This window comes from Canis lupus, chromosome 20 (genome assembly GCF_048164855.1).
Source record: "Canis lupus baileyi chromosome 20, mCanLup2.hap1, whole genome shotgun sequence".
In the NCBI taxonomy this organism is placed as follows: domain Eukaryota; kingdom Metazoa; phylum Chordata; class Mammalia; order Carnivora; family Canidae; genus Canis; species Canis lupus.
The window spans coordinates 25,022,483-25,048,537 of NC_132857.1; the positions used below are offsets into that span (position 1 = coordinate 25,022,483).

The following is a 26,055-nucleotide window of genomic DNA, read 5'->3' on the forward strand; positions in this document are numbered from 1 at the left end:
AACCTTGGATGGTGGGATAGACATCTCAAATATTAACTAAAGGATGCCTAGGATGTGGTGAAAGGAGACACAAATGGCAAAATCCTTCCTCCATGACTTATAAAAGGCACTAAGAAACAGGAGACAATGAGACAATGATGGTTAAGAATGATTGGTTGCCTCACTGAGCCTTTTTTAGATTCCTCATAAAGTAAACATGTGCTTACTATTGTGAACTTCTATACCTATCTTCAAATGTTTCATATGAGTTTTCTTTTGGAAACTGCCTTCATTAGGAGTGTGGTGAGGAAGTCATCAAAAGCAGATGTTTGCTTTGGTAAACATTATGTAGGTGTCAGTGTATATTTTGAAATTTCTTATTATTACTAGTAGTCATATTAGTATTAGTATTTTGCATGAAGTCTTCAGGTGGGTGGTGTGTGGTGAAAACAGAAAGTATTTCTAATGTATGGGGCTTTTAACTCCTACAGTACCTTCCTTAAATTTTGAATTCATGAAGTGTTTTCCAGTTTGAGAAGCTCTTAATCAGTTTTGCCCATGTCGCTCCTTGGGCAATCATAATGAAAGACACCAATCACAGCTTGACTTACTCATGTGTGGATAAAGCTAGAACTTTCCCCACCTTTAAAACAAATGCTACCACAAGAACAGATTTGCTGTAATGCCTCACTCTGTCTCCAGAATTCAGTTTCTTCTTTAGGATTCCGCATGACTTTATACTACCTGGTTTTCTGAATATGCCTTCTGTGAGTGGTCCTTTCTCATTGATAAAGGAAAGCATATCCTGTAAGAAAAAAAGAAGAGTATATGGCATTTCATATCCCAAGCCCAGAGTAAAAGCTTGCTACCTTTTTGAAAGAGCTAGGCTATGTGATGGTATACGGTTTTAGAGCTGGAAGGAGTAAAGTCGATTTAGATTCTTTAGTCAATGTCTCTCTATAGTTTCTACCCAAAATCCACCTTAGAGTCATACACTGAAACATTGTAATCACTTATTTTAATCAGATTTTTTTTTCATTGAATTTACCCTTTTAAATCAAACTTCCGTGTTTCAAGGCCTTTGTGGAATCCTCGCCTGTCTCCTAATTTACCAGTCTTGTTTCCTTATTCCCTTACATAGATGCTCTTCCCCAAGTATGGAAATCTTTTTGCCATACTCATTTCCCATTTGTTGATTCCTCTTTAAGTGATTGTATCCTCCATTCCTACTATCTCTATTTCCCTTCCTCTTTAAAAAAAAAAAACAAAACCTCAAATGCTCTCTTCTTATTATCTGATTACATTTCCTTCATGAGTCCTTCACTGTCTTTTGCTCTATCTTCATGTTCTCTCCCTGCAGTGTAGAAAGATAATAAGGGCTGGAGTCTGATAGACCAAGGGATCGGAAACCTATTATTATGCTTCTGATCTATTGTGTGACCTGGGGCAAATGCGAACTGTACTGAAAGCTTCAAATTCATTTGTAAAGTGTGGAGGATGATAGTTCCAGCTTCCCCTAAAATTGCTGTGATGCAAGGACTGGGGAAGTAGCAAGCATGTAACTAACGTGGTTAATTTCTTCACACCTAGGATAACATTCCCAAATCTAGTGCAGGGTTGCAGAGGTACTGGGTACTCAGTAAATTTCCACACTGACAATTCATTACACTGATTTGAGATAACACAGGCCAAACTCTGTGGCTGTCATGTTAACGTGTTCTTTTAGAATTAGCAGATTCATATATGCCTCAGGATGAGTCTTTATGCTTAGGTAAGATATTTTCAGTTGTTAGATTAAGTAGACTCAGTTGAAGGAGACCTGAGACTACTGTGAGTTCAGGAAGACAATAGCAGAATGTGAAGATGATTCATGCACACAGAGTCCATTTTGACTGATCTGAACAAGGCCTACATGGGTCTCTGTGGAAACAAGTGGAATGGACAAAACGTCGTTCTGTTGTATTGGCCAAATGACTTTCCAGTAGGTAAATCAAATGACACTAGCAAAGCTTCTCAGCCAAAGCCAGGGACTGTCTAATGATTTCTCCACTTGAGGGTTGGTCTGCATGAGAACACTTGGCCTCTCCGAGGTCCCTCTCCTCAGGAAGGCAATAAAAGACCTAACTGAGACCTACCAGTATTGGTAAGGGCATGATGTCCTTATCAAAGATATCCGTAAGGGAAACTCCAAAGAGCTGTCCTGGTTTTGCAGACAGTAGAGCTGTGCACTGGTTGTACTGGGAAGTGCCAATGCGCTGGCAAAAGGCCGAGTCTCTAAAAGAAGTGCTTTTCAAGGTGTTCTGGACTGAATCTAAGGAAGAAGGGAGATTAGTGTGTTTTAATTCACTTAGCCTTATTTTCACCATTACCATTATACAGTGTGTTCATTGCAGGGCTAGAAGAGGGAAACTGAGTCATTTGTTGTGTAGAACTCTCCATGTTCTGATGTTGGCTAACAGCATCCTCATGGCATTGTTGAGTTCTTGCCCATATCCTTCACACTGATGGTTAAACCTTGGGACTTGATCAGATTGAAAGTCAGTATTTCCTGTGCCATCAGTTACTGTCTTTGCAATGCAACAGGAGGCACTGAACCTGTAGATGTTTGTTTTCTACTGGAGTGAACAGTGGGTTCAGCTGTCAGATCTGATTTTAAAAGCTAGAAGGATTTGGTATCCAAATCAGGCTGAGTTTGGAAATCCTCTGCTTTCACATCCAGTCTGAGACCAGAACTGCACAGATGAGTCTCCACTGAAGTGTTATGTGAATCATAACCAAAGCAATGGTTGTGTAAACTACTGAGTTATGGAATGATTTTTATTATCCATATAAAAGTATACAACACAGTACAATACAATTCAAAAGGTATGTCATAGGATATGATAGGCATTGAAGATAGAGGAGATAATTTGTGGGAAGATTTCCTCAATATGAATATATGGGACCAAGGAAAAAACTTTAAATGGAAATAGCTGGGTCTTGGAAGGGGTTCATTTCTCATTCATTGGAAAAACAGATAAAGAGGAAGTGTCAAGGGTCATTATGGAGATTCCAGTCTTCAGTAACTTACTAAACTGTAGACATGTAGGTGGATGGACCACATGGGGACTTGGTAGCATTCTGCAGTTGTGCTCTTTTGGAAATCACTATCACTCTCACTGGCTTGGATTCAACAGTTTGTTTTTCTGTCACTGAGGACATGAAAAACAAACACTTGTCTTGCACCAGCATATTCTCAGACATGGCACTAGACTCATCTTAATTCCTGATGACACGGATTGTCCAAAGGCTTCCCTCAACACAATGAGGTATATGTCGTAAAACGAAGACATGTCAAAAGTATGGAGGGATTGATGATGTGTGTCTCCAGGTTCTGAATCTAAACTCTGTTTTACAAAAAATGGGGTGTTGCCAGTGAGCTGTGATTAGCTAGGCTCAAATAATACTCGCACTAGTCTCAGGGGAACTTCTCCTAGTTCTAATATTTGCTTTTTAGAAATGTTTTTACATCCCTTATCTTATTGAATCTTGACAACATTTCTAAGATTTAGACATTACTTTTATCCAGCATTTTAGGCATGAATAGAGTGATACCAAGCTAGTAATTGGCCAAAGGTTGTATATCTGATAAATGGGGGCACTGGAGTTTGTACTCTGGAGAGATGATTGACATCAAGTCAAGTCCTTTTCTCTCAATGATGCTGGTTCCTTTCAACTCATTTTAAAGAGCACTGGAATCCTGTGGTGCCTCAAGAGCCACTGATCAAAAAGAGGATGGAGCAGGAATAAAAGTCGCATGCTCTGGTTTCAACCAGAGCACATTTATATATTATAAGTAGAAATTAATACTTATGCATTATACGTTTAACTACATATATCATATAATATAGATGTGGGATCCATTTAAAATTGTGTTAAAAAAAATTCCCAAACACTGTATCATACCATGCTATCTCCTAATACTGCCAGAAACATCTGGAAGTTTCTATGCTTTCTTGGGTCTCCAACAGTGTGAAACCTCCCTTGACCTGCTAGCCAGTCTTCAGAAGAAGGAGCAGCTGGGAATCATTGCCCTGGGGATGCTCTGGGCTCCAGAACAGGGCTAAGTATCTGCCATGACCCTTGGGAACCTTGCTGTCCATGTCTCCCTAAGCCTATTAAACTATTCACAGTACCTGCAGCCTTCTCATTGTTATGACAACTCTTTGAATTCTCTCCCAAGAGAGAAGTGATGTCTTCTCCAAATATCTTGAGGCAATTTTCGATCAAAAACTGTACAAGAGAAGCCTGTAATGCAAAAAGAACACAATGGGGTGCTCTTTTTCATATGGAAGAGTTAGAAGTCACATTTTGTTTATAGACCTTGGATCTAACCAAAAATGTGAAAGACTTCTATGAAAAATTCAGAGTTGATAAAAATATATAGAAACCCAAGTTCTCTAATAAAATAAGAAAGAGTAATACTTTTTGTTGTACTTTGGGTACAGATTTTAAAATATTACTAGTCAGTGGACTAAAGTCCTAATTTGTTGCCTAATTTAATACCTAACATTGTGATACCAAAGGTTACATCTTTAAAACTAGGATAGTTTTCAAAGTAATGTACCTTCTAAAAGTTTATGTATTTTGTAAAATTTTGCTTCCAGAAAATATTGGATTGTAACTTAGTATCATAACTGATTAAAATGTAAAAAGCATAGACAAAGTCCTATGAAATCCATTTCTTAAATAGGGAAGAATAGTTTTTGGAAAGTGGATATTCTTGTGGATTTTTTTTTTTTGATGTTTTCTTTTCTTTTCTTTTCTTTTTTTTTTGAGTAAAAACTCACAGGGCTGGGGGAAATCATGTCTGTCTGTCTAACCACAGTCCCTTCTCATGTCTTGCTTTGCTTAATGCTGGCTCTCGGCATGAGCTTGGGGAAAAGCTGTCATCTTATTAGGCATCTGTGGCTTCATTAGGATGTTCTGGAATATCTCACTAGTTTCTGTCTGATGTAACAGAGGCAAAAGAGTAGCCAAGTATTTTTCTAAATGAGCCACAACTTTCAGAGCAAAGCCAATGTGTTTGGAGCCATGGGTGCTCATAGTGCCCGAGCCACCTAGGATGTGCCAGTAACGACCACAGGAGCTGGGTCTTGTTACCATTGTGTTATGAGGAAACCATGGCTTTGCCCAAGGTTACAAGCTCCCCCCTCCAGGATCAGGCTGAGAGTTGAACCTTGCCTTGTCAAACTCCAGAGCCCAGGTCTTTTCTATCATATTATATCACTCTTCTCTCTCTTTTGTTTAGTCAGTCTAGTATTGAATCTCCTGGATGGGAAAGAAGCGACTCAACTGCTCTGCGTTTCCCACTTTAACAACACCCCTTCCCATATTCCACCAGAGAAGGATAGCAAACTCTGCCATTCCAAGAAAGCCTATGAAGATGTGCACTTTTCAGAACTGATCCTTCGCAATTACTACTACACATTTCAGATTCAAAGCATGGATTCTAAACCCCAGGGGACACATATGAGAGATCTCTCTACCTTTTTAATGAAGTTGTCTTCCAATTCCAAGCTGCAGGAATTAAGTGGACAAAGAATGCTTGGGGCTATACACACTGATAAATCATAAGCTGTCATCTGATTGGATGAGGATTGTTGCTCAATGTTGTATAACACACCGAAAAGGTATCGCAAGAGAACAACATTCGCTTTTGGCAGCTGTGTTAGAAGCCTAAAGTCAGAAAGATGCACTTTTGAATAAGGCAAGTCATTGCACTTAGCAGTTGGAAGTATAGAGACGGAAAGCAGAGAACATCTTTCTAGATCTAGTATGCAACCTGCTGTAGCAGAGTTCCAGGCATGAACGTACACAAAAGTGTTTTACCAAATTCAATTTCTGAGCTAACCCTCTCTGGTTAAATGTTCGACAAACTTTAGGTTATGCCACTGGCTGTTGATGCACTGGCATCTCTCAGGCCACTGACTTTGTGTACCAGTTTCATATATTCAGAAGTTGTACAGTGACTAAGGAGTCAATGTTAATAAGTTCAGGAGAAGTACAATAATAGCCATAAGGCATGCTTGTATTCTGAAACTGGCCTCCATTGGTGAGAAGAATCGAAACTATTTGGCATTGAATGTTATTTTAGTGGTCAAAGTGGCAAGAAGGAAGCCAATATTTTCCTAATAGTATATTGGCTGTATTCTGAGCCATGACCAGAGTAGAGTAATTATTGCATCATTACCTCTGGGCTGCATTTATTTTTTCCTTCTCAGTCACTTCGTTAAGAACACCAAGCCATTTTTCATAGAGTTTGGATGAAAGTAAACTTCCTTCGATATTTTCAAGAAAATCCTTATGTGGATAAAAGAAAAATACACACAGACACACTCACATATGCAATATAGATACTGGAAATATTACAGAGAAAACAGTTGCAAACTTCAGTTCAGTCTCTACTTACGTCATAGATACCCAAACTGTGACCCACATGGAACTCTGCTCTGATTCTCTATTGACTTGCACGTGAAAAGCAGGTGTGTGGATTTTCTCCAACAAAAATGAAAGCATCTAAGCAGAGCCTAGGCTTCAGTGTAAATGAGGACAAAGCTCCCTTCTATCATATGGCACTTTTGTGTGCTTTTCTGCAAACTATTACAAAAGCTACTCTCATAATCGCTTCATTCTTCCTTTCCTGTACTGTACAAAAGTAGAGAGTCTAATGGCAAACTCATGATGGTCCTGAGGATGTATTCATTTCTAGTGTAGGCCAATTCTCCAGAGAGTTTGACATGATACTATTCAGGCCAAGGTTGCAGAGTCTGATTCTCCACAAAGATTAGTCAACTTTAGGTAGGGAAAGCTTCAGAAATGCCTAAGAACTCTATGCACACGTGGTCACCATCTTCCTAGTCTGTGCCTATAACACGGAAAGAGAAAGGATCCTACTAAGTCTTGCTAGAAACATCAATTGTATGTGTGCACCTTCAAGAGGGCAACACTTATCATGCTATTTGAGTACCTAATGTATCATCATTCTTTCCCCTGTCTCTTGATGCCTATATATATATTTACTGGTGTGTTTTACTGTAGTCCAATGTAGTAGTGGTCAGGGACTATTGGTATCTTTCATATAGTTGAACAGAAATGGGGGACAAGCTCTGCCTATGTCTCTGCCTCTCTCTTTCTCTCTGTGACTATCATAAATAATAATAAAAAAAATTAAAAGAAAAGAAATGGGGGACAAGAAAAGACCAAATGTGACAAGGAAGGACCAAATATGACCTTGATTCTAAGAGTGTCATCATTACTGCCTTAACTTAGTTTTGTTGATAACTGTTAGCAAGTGCCAAGGTAGATGGATTAAATTCTCTATTCTAGTTCTCACATCTTTCTCCATTACGGTTTAGCAATAGAACAGGATATCTGTGATGTAGCTGTATAATTTCCAAATTAATCTAGTTCTTGAATCGATCTCTTGACTTTCCAGAATTCCAAACTACTTTTGTCTGTTGCACCTACTCCAAAAGTTCGATTTATCCAAACTGGCATGTAGCAAGAGCTGGTTAACATGTCATTATAACCTTGGATGGTGGGCTAGACATCACAAATATTAACTAAAGGATGCCGAGGATGTGGTGAAAGGAGACACAAATGGCAAAATCCTTCCTTCATGAGTTATAAAGTAAAAGACATCAAGAAACAGGAGACAGTGATGGTTAAGAATGATTGGTCACCTCACTGAGCCTTTTTGTATTCCTCATAAAGTAAACATTTGCTTACTATTGTGAAATTCCCTACCTATTCTCAAATTTTTCATATGATTTTTCTTTTGGAAACTGCCTTCATTAGGAGCGTGGTGAGGATGTCATCAAAAGCAGATGTTTGCTTTGGTAAATATTATGTATGTGTCAGTGTATACTTTGAAATTTATTATTATTACTAGTAGTCATATTAGTATTAGTATTTTGCATGGAGTCCTCAGGTAGGCTGTTCATGGTGATAACAGAAAGTATTTCTAATTTATGGGGCTTTTAACTCCTACAGTAGCTTCCTTAAATTTGATTTCATGAAGTGTTTTCCAGTTTGACAAGTTCTTAATCAGTTATGCCTATGTTGGTTCCTGGGCAATCGTAATGAAAGACACCAATCACAGCTTCAGTTACCCATGTGTGGTAAAGCTAGAACTTTCCCCACCTTTAAAACACATGCTACCACATGAACAGATTTGCTGTAACAGTTAACTCTGTCCCCAGAATTTAGTTTCTCTTTTAGGTTTCTGCATGAATTTATACAGGCTGGTTTTCTGAAGATGCCTTCCAGGAGTGGTCCTTTCCGATTGATCACGGAAAGCATATCCTGTAGGAAAAAAAGAAGAGTATATGGCATTTCATATCCCAAGCCCAGAGCAAAAGCTTGCTTCCTTTTTGAAAGAGCTAGGCTATCGGATGGTTTACGGTTTTAGAGCTGGAAGACTAAAGTCAATTTAGATTCTTTAGTCAATGTCTCTCTATAGTTTTACCCAAAATCCACCTTACATACACTGAAACTTTGTAATCACTTATTTAAATCAGATTTTTTCATTGAATTTACCCTTTTAAATCAAACTTCTGTGTTTCTAGGCCTTTGTGGAATCCTCGCCTGTCTCCTACTTTACCAGTTTTGGCTCCTTATTCTCTTACATAGATGCCCTTCCCCATGTTTTCAAATCTTTTTGCCATACTCATTTCCCATTTGTTGATTCCTCTTTAAGTGTTTGTATCCTCCATTCCTACTATCTCTATTTCCCTTCCTCTTTAAAAAAAAAAAAAAACAAAACCTCAAATGCTCTCTTCTTATTATCTGATTACATTTCTTTCATGAGTCTTTCACTGTCTTTTGCTCTATCTTCATGTTCTCTCCCTGCAGTATAGAAAGATAATAAGGGCTGGAGTCTGATAGACCAAGGGATCGGAAACCTATTATCATTCTGATCATTTGTGTGACCTGGGGCACATGCGAACTATATTGAAAGCTAATTCATTTGTAAAGTGTGGAGGATAATAGTTCCAGCTACCCCCTAAAATGGCTGTGATGCAAGGACTGGGGTAGTAGCAAGCATGTAACTAACATGGTAAATTTTTTCACACCTAGGATAACATTCCCAAATCTAGTGCAGGGTTGCAGAGGTACTGGGTACTCAGTAAATTTCCACACTGAAAATTCAGTGCACTGATTTGAGATAACACAGGCCAAACGCTGTGGCTGTCATTTAACATGCTCTTTTAGAATTAGCAGATTCATATATGCCTCAGGATGAGACTTTATGCTTAGGTAAGATATTTTCAGTTGTTAGATTAAGTAGACTCAGTTGAAGGAGACCTGCGACTACTGTGAGTTCAGGAAGACAATAGCAGAATGTGAAGATGATTCATGCACACAGAGTCCATTTTGACTGATCTGAACAAGGCCTACATGGGTCTCTGTGGAAACAAGTGGAATGGACAAAACGTCGTTCTGTTGTATTGGCCAAATGACTCTGCAGTAGGTAAATCAAATGACACTAGCAAAGCTTCTCAGCCAAAGCCAGGGTCTGTCTAATGATTTCTCCATTTAAGGGTTGGTTTGCATGAGAACACTTGGCCTCTCCAAGGTCCCTCTCCTCAGGAAGGTAATAAAAGACCAAACTGAGACCTACCAGTATTGGGAAGGGCAAGTTGTCCTTATCACAGATACCTGTGAGGGAAACCCCAATGGTTGTCGTGGTTTTGCAGATGGTGCAACTCTGCAGTGGTTTTTCTGGCAAGTGCCAGCGCGCCACCAAAAGGCCCAGTCTCTGAAAACAGTGCTTTTCATGGTCTTCTGGCCTGAATCTAAGGAAGAAGGGAGATTAGTGTATTTTAATTCACTTAGCCTTATTTTCACCATTGCCATTATACAGTGTGTTCATTGTAGTGGCTAGAAGAGGGAAACTGAGTCATTTATTTGTAGAACTCTCCTCGTTCTGATGTTGGCTAACAGCATCCTCATGGTGTTGATAAGTTCTTACCCATATCCTTCAGACTGATGGTTAAACTTTGGGACTTGATCAGATTGAAGGTCAGTATTTCCTGTGCCATCAGTTACTGCCGGTTACACTGCATCAGGAGGCACTGAACCTGTAGATGTGTTTTCTACTGGAGTGAACAGTGGGTTCAGGTGTCAGATCTGATTTTAAAAGCTAGAAGGATTTGGTATGCAAATCAGGCTGAGTGTGGTAATCCTCTGCTTTCACAGCCAGTCTCCCCTCAGCCTCAGATTTCCTCTTTGGCTTTCTGAGTGCTCAAGTTCTACCATCCAAAGGATCTGCTTCTCAGGACACAATCTGCCTGAGCCCTACTTCTATGTTCCTCTGCTCTGGGCCATCTTCAAGGATGACTTGCTGCAGTCAGGGTCCTTGGGATGTTGTCATTACATGCTGGCCCTCTGGTGGCTGTGTTTTCTTGTCATACCCCACCAACCCACCCAGAGATGATGTTTTCGGTTAAATAGGTTGAACATTTACTGAAAAGAGACTAAACCACAATGAAGTGTGGAAACACACTTCCTCACACACACACTCAAACATATATGTAAATATACACCTACACACAAGTACAAGGCTTGAAAGAAATCATAGAAAAGCAAAACAATGAGAGGTTATGAATGCATTTATAGAGGTTATGAATGCATATGCACCAGTTTCCAGAGATGATTTTTAATTACTCAACATTCCCTATGAAGGAAGAGCTTTCCAAAGAAAAGGTGACCAGCAGTGAGAAGCTGAGTTCAAAGTTTCTAGTGCTCAGCTGTGAATGTTTCCCTTTGAAGATACCTTAACATTGCTTAAATAACTGATTTCTTTAAGAGTCAGCAGATGAGCCAAGTTGTCGAAGGATAAACAAATGAGGAACATTTCACCAAATAACCTTGAACACTCGGCCACTTGGCTTTTCTGGGATGTAGTGAGTGCATCACCACCTCCACTCATGTGGGTGCCAGCCCTGCACCAGAAGCATCCTGGTCCTGCCACTGAGGAAGCTTAGCATTTTAAAGCTTCAGTTTGCTCAACTTTAACATAAATGATGCTGCCTACAACTCGTTAAACTAAATATATGATATACTACTCAGCACAAGGCATGGCTCAGGGCAGCCTTGAAAGTGCTCTGGGGATATAGAGAAAGACAGGAGTTAATGGTCTTCCCAAAAGATTTAAAACAAGAAAACAACCTTCATAGAAATGAGTTGGGTCTTGATGTCAGACTTTTGAATTTTTCTAAGCTTGATTTTTGGTAGTGTTTGCATTCTTTCCTATACTGTTCCTCCTCATTGATGACAATAAGCTCACCCAGAAAGAATAAACTGTGTGTCTGAATTGTGTTTAAGCATGGAGACATGAGCCAAGGGAAGGCACTTGAAGAAAGGCAAGTGGCTCACCTCTCCCTTGCTTGTTCTGGGCTGGGTGCCTGGGCTTCAGTATGAAATGGATTTGCATGTCTGTGATCTTCTGCTCCAGAAGGAGGGACTCCTGAGTAGGGGAAGGAGAGACGGAGTCCTCTGCTTCCTTTGGCAGCAGTTTAGTAGATGGAAGATGGCTCATTTTAATTCCATAGGGATGTTCATGTCCTGTATGGAAAGAAACCTGAATATTTAGGCTGATGGTGATGGCTGTCATCAAACCTACCTTACCACGAGTGTAAGCATCACCCTATTTGTATATGTTGGTATTTTTCTGGGACTTCTAGATAAAGAAGGCTGTGCCTCCTGAGTGAGCATCATATGCACCCTTGTGGGAACACCTTACAGAAAGCGTGTGCCCAAGGGAAAGATTTTAAGAAGAGAAAACAATTTAAAGCATGTTACATGAAATACATATATTCATGAGTGCATTAAACAATGCTGACTTTTTCTGTGTTTCTGAGAATGTTTAAGTTTTTCTAGTTTGTGCCTTGACACTAACTAGATCTATACATCTTAGGCAAATTACTTGACACCGTCGAGCCTTACATTCATTCTTTGAAATGCTTGTCCACACACAAACTTATCAGAGTGAATATATTAATAAGCATTGGTGGTTAATATTTTTTATTTTTTATTTATTTTTTATTTTTATTTTTTGGTTAATAAATTTTTAAATATTTGGAGTATATATATAAAGAATTGCTATCTTCACTATTCTCTCCAACAGAATGTCAGTCGAACAGATTTTTTTTTCATTTCCTTTTGTCAATTCTCCAGCCAGAGCTACTCGAGAGTAGTGGGATGTGTTGCCCTTATGCTTTATGGTTCCCTCCCACTGCTGCCCTCCCTCTATGGGTGTCCTGCCAGGCAATGATCAGAAGGAAGGGTGTGCAGAGTGGGAAACCCAGAAGCAAACTGTAAAACGATGGTTAGAGAATAGAAAACCACACCCACAGCCATCCAGAATTGCCTGCCAAGTGATTTGTTTTGCTCTTTTATGCTTTAAATTGTTTTTCCTCTCTAGAGAATTCTCAAAGACCCTATGCAATGATATGGATTTCATTTTTTAAGAATAGAATGAAAATTCTCATTCTGTCATTTCAGATTTATTATTGAATGTACCTAAAGGAGCTTTTGCTGTTCTTTTCATCCGTCATAAATGCAATGTTCACAAGAATCACAGGGACTTCCCTCCATTAAGGAAAAAGAAGCTTCTATGACAGCAATACAACCAAACCAAGATAACCAGGAGCTAATCCACAATTGAGAATTGAGAGTATGTTTAAAAAATGCATTTTGAATGCTGTAATGGATCATCATGAACAACAGGCTCTTCAGATTCCTTAGAGCTGCGTTCGTGTGTGAAGCTATTCAAAGTCTAAAAAGTTATCATCTACATCATTTTTATCTAAATTAATGCACTTTATTAAAACATATATAAGTATTTAGCTTTTTTCCTTTTTACTGCTAACCATTTTTTTTAGATTTTATTTATTTATTCATGAGAAACAGAGAGAGAGAAAGAGGCAGAGACACAGGCAGAGGGAGAAGCAGGCTCCATGCAGGGAGCCCAATGTGGGAGTCGATCCCAGCTCTCCAGGATCACACCCTGGGCTCAAGGCAGTGCTGAACCGCTGAGCCACCAGGGCTGCCCCTGTCCAACTTTTACAAAGATATCAACATTAATTCAAAACAGGAAGTGGTACTGGGGGATTTTGATCTCAGTGATGAGCTTTGTGACTCTATAGTCTAAGACTGGGAATATATATTTTGCAGAAAGAAATTGGTTGTTTTTTTTAAAAAAGGAAATTGGTTGTTTAGATTTCCAGATTATTTGAAAAAGAGTTATAGCTTCACAGGTTTATTAAAAGGATAAAGAATTTCTTTTTTTTTTAATTCATGACAGACACACAGAGAGGGAGAGAGAGAGGCAGAGACACAGGCAGAGGGAGAAGCAGGCTCAATGCAGGGAGCCCGATGTGGGACTCGATCCCGGGTCTCCAGGATCCGGCCTTGGGCTGAAGGCGGTGCTAAACCACTGAGCCACCCGGGCTGCCCAAGGATAAAGAATTTCATGTAAGAAGGAATGCTTTAAGATTTCTAGAAGAGATTATTGTCACCATTACCATCTATTACTATACTTCAAGGTCTGCTACCGACCCTGTCTTCTTTTTCTTTTTTTAAAATCCTTCCATTACTGGAAACACTAAACAATTTTGCTAATCCAAAGATTTTTTTTCAGAGAACTTGTGCTAATAACTATTTTAGAAGAGGTGCAATCTGTTTATCAATAACCTTAAGATCAGTGATGGAAAAAACCTGAGAAACAGCAAAGTGCAGGCGATTTCATCAGTGAAGACTAGAGGAGTTTAAATGTGATTATCTCATTTTCTTTATGATGCAGAGAAAAGTGGGCACAGGGCAGGGGTGTTAAATACATATCTGTAACCAGATTCAGGGACATAACTGGATTTTAGAGGATTCTCACAAAATAGAGGCTTCTTAGTAGTTAGGAACTAGAATTCAAGATTGAAATATGAAAAATAAATGTATGGGAAAAAAATTCCCATCCATTTTGCTTTCATACCTAAGTGAGTAAATAAGTAAGTAAATAGTAAATAATCACACTTTTTCAAGACAGCTCTGTTTGTCAGGTAACAAGAAGTAGAAACAAAAATTTACATTTCTCTCCCTCACTAAATCATAGCTGCTGAATGAAGAGATGTTATCAATGCCTGGGAAACAGTACCTGGTAATTATTTAATAAACATGTGAGGGAATATAACATGTGATTTTCACTTTTAAGGATTTTGAAGCTTAAGAAAGAACAACCATTACTTTGAAACTTTGAGTTACAATTTTGAACCTAATCAATCCCATCTTAGATTTTCCCTGACACTTACCAGTTAGTGGAAGTTTTTCCTTGCCAGAACTCACCCACAGCTGGAAGTCTTTCTCAGAGCCCTTGGAAACAAAAAGAACTAGGTGTCAAAACAAATCTTTCACAGTACTTGAAGAACACATTTCCTTAGCATATCTGTATTTCCAAAAAGAAGAATTGGGGCCAGGATAAATGGCATTTGGTCCATGGAGGTAGCTATAGTACTTGTTAACTAGTTCCCCTCACAACTTCCAATAGACTGTCCCAGATTCTTGTAATTTTTGATAAAGACCGGGAAACCACAGTACAGCCAGCCCCTCACTTTGTGGGTGATCCATGGCATAAGAAATGAGATTTGTGTCCCTTTACTACGGAGTAAAAGTCTCATCTCAGAGTCCTCTCTTCTGCTGTCTCTAGACTCCTTGGATAGTGTTGGCTTTTGTCTCCAAATGCCCCTGCCCAGAGATGCATGTTGTCCAGAGAGCCATATACTCTGCTATGACTAATCCTGAGCAAAGTAACTTGAGAGGCATCAATAGCTCAGCAGCCCTGAACAAAAGGAGACAAATGCCCAAGAGACCTTGAGGAGATCGTGGAGGGAAGTCAGCCACAGGCTTTGGGGCAGGCAAACCCCACTTTAGGGAGAGAAAGGATGAGGACTCTAGACATGTCAGATGCAGAAAACGATTACTCCCAGCAGAATTATTGCCCAGTAATACTGGAAATCCCAATTGTTTGAAACAAACAATTCTAAATTATAAAGATTGCTGAACTATTTTAAAGAGTCTTCCAGGAGACTAAAACAAAAAATGTTTGAAATAGAATTATTGGTAATAGTTACCATGTGCCCTTGACTCTTGACTAAAAATCATGGCCTTCACCTTATGAAGGAATGTCACAGGTATGGATGGGCACAGACACAGATACACACACACACACACACACACACACACACACACAGCTAAATCTGCTCAAGATTGTGTTGCAAATAAGAAGTAAGAGCTAATAAGGTAGGGTAGGGTTTGGAAATGCCATGCTGGAATCCTTTAAATCAGGTATACATAAAGCCAAATAACCCCAGTTCTTCATTAAAATAGAAATTCTTTGCCTAGTGACATTGATCACTTTAAGCAAAGAAAATCACAAACGTGAAATAAAATGAGTTAAATCATTAATCAATCTCCCCACCTTCATCCCTCAAACCACTCACTCTCTTTTCCAGGATTTAATTCTTACTTAGGGTTTATATATCATACAGGTTAGAAATGTATGTAGAGATGTGCTTTAGTCAGTACATATAAATTCAATTTTATTTTGGATGTATTATTAAATGTTGTTTGTACAGAAATCATTGATCTCTTCTGCCAAATTCCAGTTGCTCTGAAGTTTTAAAGGGCTTTATTATACCATTGGGTCAGATAGAATTTACAAACAATCTTATGATTATGTCACGTCACATTTACAGAGGATTTTGGATAAGAAGCTGTGCTTTCCAAGTGCTCCTTTTGGTTCTCTCCATCTATCACTGTCCCTCTTTTTTCCCTTATAAAACCTCATCCTCAAATATATTTCTCTTTCATAAAAAGATATCAGCAACTCACACGAGCACCATCAAAAGGTAAAGAACAGACAGTTAAAACCCAAACAAGATGAAAGTGCTATGTACAAATGCCCCAGATCCATGGTCTTATTCAGAACTTGTCTTTGTCTTTACCAGTTCCTAAAGAGTATGAGCTGCTTCATCCTCAGGATCTGCATCAAACAGAGGTAGCTTGTAGCCATGTAGTCTTTATGTCAAAAGGTACAACAGAACATGTAATTTAGGATTCATTAAACAGATTGAGTTCTTCCTTGTGTGATAACTAGGGTCAATAGGGATGGGGACGTATCAGAATTGAAAACACAGAAAAGAGTCCAATAGAGGAGGAAATATTTAGAAATTTAGAAACAAAAAAAAAGAAATTTAGAAACATTGTTATTGTCTGTATTTAAAATATATACAATAAACTGCATGTTGTTATTAGCACTCTAAAATTATAGCCCAATTTTAGGCTATGACTTTGAATTTTCAGAAAATTTAAAATGGGAATATAAGATAGCACTCATGTATAAGCTAATACTATAGCTTTGCTGCCTTCAATTTCTAAAGTTGGAAGGACAAAATATGACTGTTATCTACAATAATCAGCTGTCTTATGATGGGAGGTGCACAACACACACATACACATACACACACACAGACACAAATCTCAAAAGTCAAAGTTGGTTCGTAAACTAAAAATAGTTTATAGGCAACTTACGGTTATTCCCAGCATTGTTAGTAACATGTTGATAGTGTCATTTGCCGTGTCGGAATTTGTCACTGTTATAGTTACGGACTGTAAAAAATAAATAAGAAAAATTGCTACAAATTTTTTTTAGATTTAAAGCATGTGACCAAATAATTGTCAAATTATTATCCATACTCCAAAGGTAAAGCTTGTTTTCAGGTAATGACAAAGTAAAGCACGTGTAGAACACGAACCCTTAATTATATTTTCATTTTTTTTATGTAACATGAAGCTAGTAGGAAACATGTCAGTAAAACATATATTTCCCTCCAAGAATTTGTGGCATACAAAATACAGCAGCTGAAGCAAGGAAGAGAAAAACTGAGAATTCCAAGAGGGCACTTGGGTGACCCTCAGCTCCATAAGGCTATTTCCAAAATGGTGGGAGGGGGATAGTATTAAAGGAAGGCACTAGATACTTTCCTCTCTTACTGAGTTGTGTTTGTATAGTATGGCTTAGTTCCTTTGTAATTACATAGTCGGTTTCAGTAAAATCAGATAAGAACTGGCTATGAAAGACACTTTTTTTAAAAACTACTATTTAGTCTGTATTTTCTTTGTCAGGCATCATGATTAACTAAGACTTCCATTGTTGCAATCTGTTAAGACAAATAAAACCAATGAATCTAGGAAATGAGACTGGAAATGTTAGAAGTTTATGTTCTATTCACAACTCTGCCAGTGAGTAGATACTTATAATAGCTCTCTATCAGACCATACATTGAGAAACTGCTCCATACAACTAGGAAAAGTTTACAGAAAATTTTCTGAAAGGGGTTAATAGGAATCTGAGATGGATCTATAAAACTATCTCAATTACAAAAGTCATTTTAAAATAAGAGAATATGTAACCAGAACATTTACTATGCATACAGTTTTTGTAACATTTTTAGGCAATGGGGCCTGTGTCCTTCAGGAAACAGTGCATAAAGAAGAAACAGCACAAGTGGACACTCACAGGCCTTGAAAATATTAAAAGCAAAGTTAAAAGATGCTCTTTCATAATTCATTCCTTGTCCTTTCATTGTATTTTTCTTCCTATGAATTGAATGCAATTACTTGATATCACAGATGGTCCAAAAGTAATTCAATAGTCATTCAAATAGTCATTGAAATAGTAATTCAAGGGATGTATGTATATTTTCCTGCATGTTGTAGGATCTCCCAACAGACAAATTCCATTAGAAGGAACTCTCTCTAAACAAATAACTTCAGAAAAACAAACTATTTTTTGAAATAATTCAAAAGAAAAAGAAAAGTTAGTTTTTGTTCATGAGTCAAACTGTTACTTAATATATGAAGAACCAGGAAAATGAGATCAATTTTCAAGAGCTGAAGCCACACCTGAGATGATCTAGATGCTTAGACTATTAGCCAAAAACAGCTATTACAATAATGCTCAATGATACAAATGAAAATGTGCTCACAATAAACAAAAATAGAGGCATCTTAGTATAGAAATAAGAAGTATTTATGACTTTTCCTTTTTTGAGAGGAAAAATATTTAAAAATAGAAATTTTTATCTGAAAAAATATTTTTTAAAAATTTATTGACTAGGCTACATTGCATAATGGAGATGATGAAAAGAAGTCAGTGATTTGAAAATAGATACTAGAAATTATCCAGTGTGAAGAAGAAAAGGGGGGAAAAGATTGAAAAAATTAACAGAGCCTGAGAGATCTCTGAACAATGTGAAAGTGTCTGATATGCAAAGAATGGAACTGTCACAAGGAGAGAAAGAGAAATAATGAGGAAGGAAATATTTGATGTAATAATGATTAAAATTTCCCAAATTTGGTGAAGGCATCAATTTATAAATTCAAGAAATTCAGAATATGTCAAATAGGACAGATTCAAAGAAAACCATGCTTAGGTACTTCCTAGCCACACTGTTAAAAACCAAAAATAAAGAGAAAACTTGAAAGCAGCTAGAGAAAAAATGACAAATCACCTACTGAGGATTAATGTTTAATCACAGACTACTCATCAGAAAGCATCAAGAGCAAAAGACTGGGACATCTCTAAAGGACTAAAAGGAAAAAATCTGCAAACAAAATTCTACATCCCCAAAAATATCCTTCAAGAGTCAGTGTCAAAAAATAAAGCCATATTCAGATAAAAGAAATTAAGTAAATCTGTTTGCACCAGTTTTGCACAAGGAATGCTAAGAATCATCTTCCTACGATGAAGTGAAACAGTGCAGTGGGAAACCTGGATCTTTAATAATGGGTGAAGAACATCAGAAATGTTTATTTCACCCAAACTATACCTCAATAAAGTTGATTTTTAAAAAATTCAAGGTAATTTTCCAAGGAAAGTTCTGAATGTAAACCACTGCCACAATTGATATCAAAGGCAGAGACGAGAATGTGCTCTGCTGCTAGAGAATTCTCTCTCCTTCATGCAGTGCATCTAGCCTGCACTTAGCAACAGATCAAAATATTTGCATGGCTTTTGCTTTATCCAGGAATATCTTTTTTTTCCACCTTCAAATAATGTTTTGTGTGATCTAGAGCTACTTCAAACTATAACAACAACCACAAAAAAATGCCATTTAAAGATACCCAAAGTATCTTGTTCATCACTGTAAATGTCTTGGCTACTGTACTACAATTTCAGAAATCAAATTTTACACACAAAACTGGGCCAATTGGTTTGATTTTTTTCTCCCCACGGTATAAAGAAATTGAAATAGAAATATGCTGATCCCTTAAAAGTGTCATCCCTCTTAGTTCAATTCAATCCTGATATTCCTTGGAACAAAAGACTTTTTAAAACTCCTCTGCATTTGACATAACTACTCAATGAAACACCTGATCCTTAAGTGGATCCTGTACTAGAAAGGAGACATTATTGAGGTCAACTGACAAAATGAGAATGGGAATGGCAGAGTAAAGTATTATGCCAAGGTTAAATTCACTAAAGGTGATAACTGTAGAATATCTTTATTCTTAAGAAATGCTTAGGTTTAAGGAAAAAGGGCCATAGTATATGTATGACCCTCAAACGTAAGTATACACATACATGTAATAGACAGAGAGAAAGAAAATAAGTGATAAAGCAAATGGAATAAAGTGTTACCAATAGGTGAATCTAGAGAAAGAGTATACGGGGTCTTTTTGTATTACTTTTATACTTACAACTTTTCTCTGAGTTTATAGTTATACCAAATAAAATATCTGGAGGGGAAAAAGGACTGTGGAGACAATCCAGACCATTCTGTATGTAAGTGGTGGCCACTGGGGAAAAAATGGTTGATTCTAAATCACTGTATTACAAGCCACTATAAGCAATTAGAAGGATCCAGAGAAATGTTATAGACACTTAACATCCGATACTCTTTCCTTGCTTAAGCACTGTAGTATGTATTCCTCTTGCTTCATATTACCTAGGACGCAGTTTTTAGGTCTATAAAGCAGTACATGGAGAGGGGGAAAATACATTTTTCCTCATGGTACTTTTCTAAATATTCTCTCTCTCTTCCTACCTTTTGCTCTCTCTTTCTTCTCTCCCCAACTCACTGCTTCCTCCCTCTCTGTGTCTCCACCTCTATCTCCATCTTTTTCATTCAGTCAGAATTAGGAACTCAGAATTTAATTGTTGGTCTTAAAAATACTCACACAGGCACAGTTCTTGATGTTCTCAGTGAAGATTTTGAGGAGAATGCTTTTTGGCTGCTCCTTCTCTTTGGCTAGCATGATGTACCTAATCGAATTTGATAGTAACCCAAAATAGAGTAGGATAAATTACCTTACTTTCCAATCAATTTATGTTGATCATGTTTTCAACGTACTTTGTTATTTTTAAATGCATATAAATAAGCTCAGCAAAACCAAATTTTGGGTCAGAAGGAAACATGCAAAAATATTTCAGGAAAATAAGCTGTGACTCGGAAAACAATGGATCACTCTCGTCATGTGAGATTTGACCAGCAGATCCAGTCACCAAAGCTTTCCTGCCTAGCTAGACCAGAGGGCATACTAGCACCTTCAAATGTAGGAATTAGAAGTTGCTTTCAGCATTACTCGGTAGGGTAAACTGCACTTATGGAAATTTAATATATGTTTTGAGAATAATGTTAGCTATAATCATGAGGTTGGAGAGCGGGGGAAGATGAGAGTGATAACCAGAATTTCATAAAAAATAAGCAATATATGCATGTAAAGGAGAGCAGGTTATTTGTAGTAATGGCCAGGGTACAATTAAATAAGAAATCATTGGAGGATAGTGTAACAATTTCTACTAAGGGAAGGGAACATAGTTTGGGGGCACTGCTTTGAAGAGATCTACATTTTTTCCATCATGGGTTAAAGACTTATAATAATACATTGACAAAATACCTTTGAAGGTAAGAACGCCATTTTTCCTTTTGTTCTGAAGAACTGCAATTTAAAAAATGAGAAGAAAAAAATTGAGGAACGTACAATACTCCTACTAACATATTAAGATCACCATTCCAGATTAAAAATATCAGGAGCCCGTTGTTAAGGGATGTGGATGTGTAAATTGTACTCCCCTTAGAGTTGGGCTTTTGGTGGACTCTATTAAAGCAATGGGAAGTAGATCCTAAAGAGGAAGAAAAGTTGATTTCAAATCTGAAAACTTAATTGTGACTATGTGATGCAAGCTATGTGATCACGGGCATGTTGTTAACCACTTTGATATTTAGTTTCCAGAACTGGAAAAAGGTTAATTATAGCTCAGAGTGTTCCTGCAGCTGCAAGGGCTATTCGGATATAAAGAATATTACCATTCAAATTAAATCACATTTAAGAAATTTAGCAATTTGATGGAACTGTCTTGGCTCAGAAACAAGAATATCTTTTTCAGAAAAAAACACCTGTAATATTTTTATTTCTTTATACATATGGCAGATTGTAATATGTTAAATTAGTTCCTAAAAACCGTATTCTTCATCACTGTGATCTTCTGAGAAAGATCAATCCCCTGATGCAAAATTACTAAAGATCAGTATGTTCTCTGCTAAAATTTTCACAGCATTTAATATCCAAAGTTGCAAATGTCTTAAGGCTCATTCACATGTGGGCTTATCACTTACCAGCATTTTTTTGGTTGTGGTAAATTACACATAAAAGAAAATTGACCATTAGTGACCTTTAGTATATTCATCGTTCTGTGCAACCATCGTGACTGAACATGTTTATCACCCCAAAGCAAACATGTGTCTATTAAGCAGTCACTCTCCCTTCCCTAGCTCCTGTTCCACATTTTGTATATTTGTTGATATACACTTGGTTTCTTTTTCTTTATTCTTTCTTTCTTTCTTTCTTTCTTTCTTTCTTTCTTTCTTTCTTTCTTTCTTTCTTTCCTTCTATCTTTCTTTCTTTTACTATTGTCAACAATACTGCTACAAACGTTTGTGTATTTTTTTTTAATTTTTATTTATTTATGATAGTCACACAGAGAGAGAGAGAGGCAGAGACATAGGCAGAGGGAGAAGCAGGCTCCATGCACCGGGAGCCCGACGTGGGATTCGATCCCAGGTCTCCAGGATCGCGCCCTGGGCCAAAGGCAGGCGCCAAACCGCTGCGCCACCCAGGGATCCCCCAAACGTTTGTGTATTAATTTTTGCATGGACATATATTTTCCTTTCTCTTGGATATGTGTCTGGAGGTCATATGTAATTGTGTTTCACTTATTGAGGAGCCATCAAACTGTCTACAGTGGCTGTCACATTCTATAATTCTACCAGCAACACTACTCCCCACCCTCTCCATCACCATTTCAGGACCTGTCGCATCAAGAAAGTAGAATGCCCATTTAGTGTCCCAACCTGCCTAGGTGCATAGACACAGCTTCTAGTTACTCATGCCAATCCGCAGAACAGTAATAATAATCAATAACAAAAGCATTAGGTGCCAGATGTTGTTATATGTGCCTTCTATCTATTTATACAGCCTTTTTAACTAATAGTTAAATGGCTTCCACATTTTCCTCCTATTAGGGGGAAATTTTTTTTTTGGACACTCCCCTACCAAACACTTTATATATTCCCTTTTTTTTAAAATTCCCATTTGAAACTCTTTCCTTCCACTTGCAACCTGGAGAAGATATTAAGCAATGGGAACTGATGATCTTTATGCAAAAGAAGACCTGCAGAGAGGATATAAATACATGTTTCTTCCTAATAAGATTTGAAAATTTTTCATTAATTCAACAGCTGCATTATAGGATTAATAAATTAACAACTTGTAAAGATTTTTGTTGTCTTACATTTATGATGACCTGTGAGATTTTGGTGGAGTGGGGTGAGGAGAAGAAAGCAGTGTGTTAAGTACAACCGCATAAAACAGGAATGAGGCTTGGGGTGTGGATGTTTCAAACAGAGATGCAAGTGTGGCATGATCCCTGTAAACTCAGAGGTGTCTGCTCAGGATATCCAGGGTCGAGATCCACATTCCCCATCCTCTTGTCAGCCTAAAAATGTGTCTTACACAACTAAACTCTACTCAATGGAATCATATTTTGTTTTAGATCGTCACCAACTAAGATAATCTGTACACAGCAATTCAGGCAACCTAGTATCCAACGGCATGATCAATTTATTTGTATAATTACATACTGATGTTAAGGGAATTAACTTGGGAGTGTAAAAGCAATTTTTCAAATTTAATTGGACCCTTTAATAGTACTTGCTCAAGAAATCTATTCCGGTGATTTAAAAATGCAGATACTCCCTGGGAATCAGAGGGCAGGATCTTGGAGAGGAGACCTTGAACCTCACTCTGTTGATTCTCCTTCCACAGAACTAGAACTCCTAACTCCTCAAGTGGCTACTAGAGCCCATTTGAAAAACCATTGATCAAAACTGAAGGAAATTACTCCAGTAGTTCCCACTATACATTATCTACTTGTTTCCATGTGGATATAAGCACCTTCTTAGGCCAAGTACAAGGCAAAACAAGTGTCATGGGAGGTCAAAAAGTGAGTCACCAGCTTGGTAGACAATAGATTTCAATGTTATCCTTTTCAAGCCATGTAGATACAGGACACCAAGGCATCGGTCTTACCTGAAGGTGGCCACAAAGTTTACCGTGGGCCAGCCCAACACAAAGGACCTCCCAGAACTGATGTTGGCATCTCCCACTGTATCCATGCAGTTGGCAATCCACATGGTGTTCAGTGGTATTTTCTTTTTTATCTTAAAGTTTTTCTTATACCTAGAAAGATCCCAAACATGACCTCTGTTAGTTCATTTCAAAATGTTATGGGAACAGCTGTGTTCATTAGAGACCAGTTCTCACTGCTCCGGGGCAAATCAGGTCTCCCACATCTCTATTACCCTCTGTGCACACACAGCAAATGGTTAGATGGGCCTTTGCAATGTGTGTGTTGAGCAAACTCTGGCTTGGAAAACTGAAAACACTCTAATGGCAGCAAATAGCCATATTTTTGAATGGTGAGTGTTGAGTAACCACTGTATATTTTAGAGCTTTGTAGGAAAACCATTAATTCATTTGCTATTGCTGGATTTGTTACCTATTACACATAATTTTATGGCTATTATTGCAGTTAATTATTCATTTATGACTTGCATACTTCAAAAAGTGTTTGAGGGGCTGAACAAAGGTACATGATACATGACTTATAAAAATAGTTATACAATTTTTTTCTTAAGAGAGACAAACCAAGGGCACCTGGGTGGCTCAGTCAGTTAAGCATCCAACTCTTGGTTTTGGCTTGGGCCACGATCTCAGGCTCTTGAGATCATGCACCTGTGTAGGGCTCACCACTCAATGAGGAGTCGGCTTCCTCTCTCCCTCTGCCACTCCCCCCACTCATGCTTGCTCTCTCTCTAAAATAAATAAATAAATAAATAAATAAATAAATAAATAAATAAATAAATAAACAAACAAATAAATAAATCTTTTAAAGAGTGTGAAGGAGAGAGATGAAATCAAAACAAAAAAAAACAAGCTTGGATCAGAAAGATTTAAAAGTTACTTTCAACCTTAATTTAAAAAATATTTTCTAGCCCTTAAAGCATAGGTTATTTTCAATTTGCTTTCTTAAAATTTTGTCCATACCATTTTCCCATAGATTCTGGCTAAAACAAAAAAATTGTTAGCCTACAGACTGAGCCCAACTGAAAAATCATCCATCCATCCATCCATCCATCCATCCATCCATCTGTCCATCAATCAATCCAAGATCAGTGGTTCGGAGGTCTTATATGTAAGTCATGGATACTTCCCATTTCTCTGAGGGGTAAGAAGGGGTGAAATGGGTTTTTGATAATTTCTGCCTAATCTTCTTTGACCTCAAAGATAAAAACCACCATTGATTTATTTTGGTTGATTAATTAATTGATTAATTTGGTTAATTCACAACTTTGACTCGCAGGTGGGCTTGAGATTTAAACAGTTACAAGTCCTATAAGGAATGCCTGGGGAACTTGGATCCTCCACTCTGGAACTCCTTAGTATTCAGAAACACATGTGGAAAACACTGAACTAAACTGAGATGAAAGACACCTCATGTGCAAAAATCCCTATGACTCCACTGATTCATGGAAAAATTAGAGCTAAAACTCTTCAGTGGGATTTATGAAATAAAAATAATCTTTTAGGAAGCCCACTTGAAGGATAATGTAGATTCAAAGCTTAGGACACAATGAATATAAATATGATGGATACCAATATCTTTCCATATTTTTTTATTTCAACATTTTTTTATTTCAACATTACAGCCAAGTGCCTGTATCTATGTGCTTGAAGATTTTTATGGAACATAGTCAATTAACAGATAAAATCATTTTTCTAGATAGTAATTCAAAAGGCATTGTCATGTCAAAAATATATGCCCAAGGGGAATGATAGACAGGTATCTGCTTGTTTTTACAGATTTTTTTCTTTCTAATATAGGTATCTGTGTATATACAGACACCTAAGATCCTGTGTGGAAACTTCCAAATACATTGACCTGGAAAAAGCCATCCAATAACCTTAGTTCAATAAAGCACCAGGATTAGTTGAACCAAGGAATGATCCTAGAGCCCAGAGTGTGGTTTCTACTCTCCTATAACGTTTTGAACACTTATCATATGCCAAGCTCTGTTCTAAATATTTTATAAATATAAATATAAAAATTTAATCCTCAAGCAACTACACTAGATGGTCTCTATTAGCTCCATTTTACAAATAAGGAAACTCACAGAAAGTTTAAATAAATTGTCAAATGCAGGAGACAGGGTTTGAACCCAGACAGCCTAACTCATAAGCCCATGTTTGTAACCACTTGACCTTTTCATCTTTCCTACCCTCAGCCTCATTTCTGTCCCCAGAGCCATCAGCCCAGCTTTCTCATGGGATTTATATTGGGAGTGAGAGGATAAATCTCAAGGCATTATATTAATAAAGCCAGTTGCTAGCTTGGAAATATTTAAAACGTGTTACAAC

The 26,055-nt window shown here is 37.6% G+C and overlaps 1 protein-coding gene across 1 annotated transcript in view; it reads right to left on the reverse strand.

Moving 5' to 3' along the window:
- Nucleotides 1-23,771, reverse strand: part of LOC140611599 (uncharacterized) — a 50,645-nt gene extending 26,874 nt beyond the window's left edge. The window contains exons 1-8 of the mRNA XM_072788234.1: nucleotides 23,668-23,771; nucleotides 9,644-9,818; nucleotides 8,164-8,325; nucleotides 6,212-6,321; nucleotides 5,508-5,697; nucleotides 4,155-4,266; nucleotides 2,115-2,290; nucleotides 623-784 (exon numbers count right to left, since the gene is read on the reverse strand). Of these exons, the coding sequence (XP_072644335.1) occupies nucleotides 623-784; nucleotides 2,115-2,290; nucleotides 4,155-4,266; nucleotides 5,508-5,697; nucleotides 6,212-6,321; nucleotides 8,164-8,325; nucleotides 9,644-9,818; nucleotides 23,668-23,771 (1,191 nt within the window). The remainder of the gene's footprint in view (nucleotides 1-622; nucleotides 785-2,114; nucleotides 2,291-4,154; nucleotides 4,267-5,507; nucleotides 5,698-6,211; nucleotides 6,322-8,163; nucleotides 8,326-9,643; nucleotides 9,819-23,667) is intronic.
- Nucleotides 23,772-26,055: the final 2,284 nt, after the last annotated feature.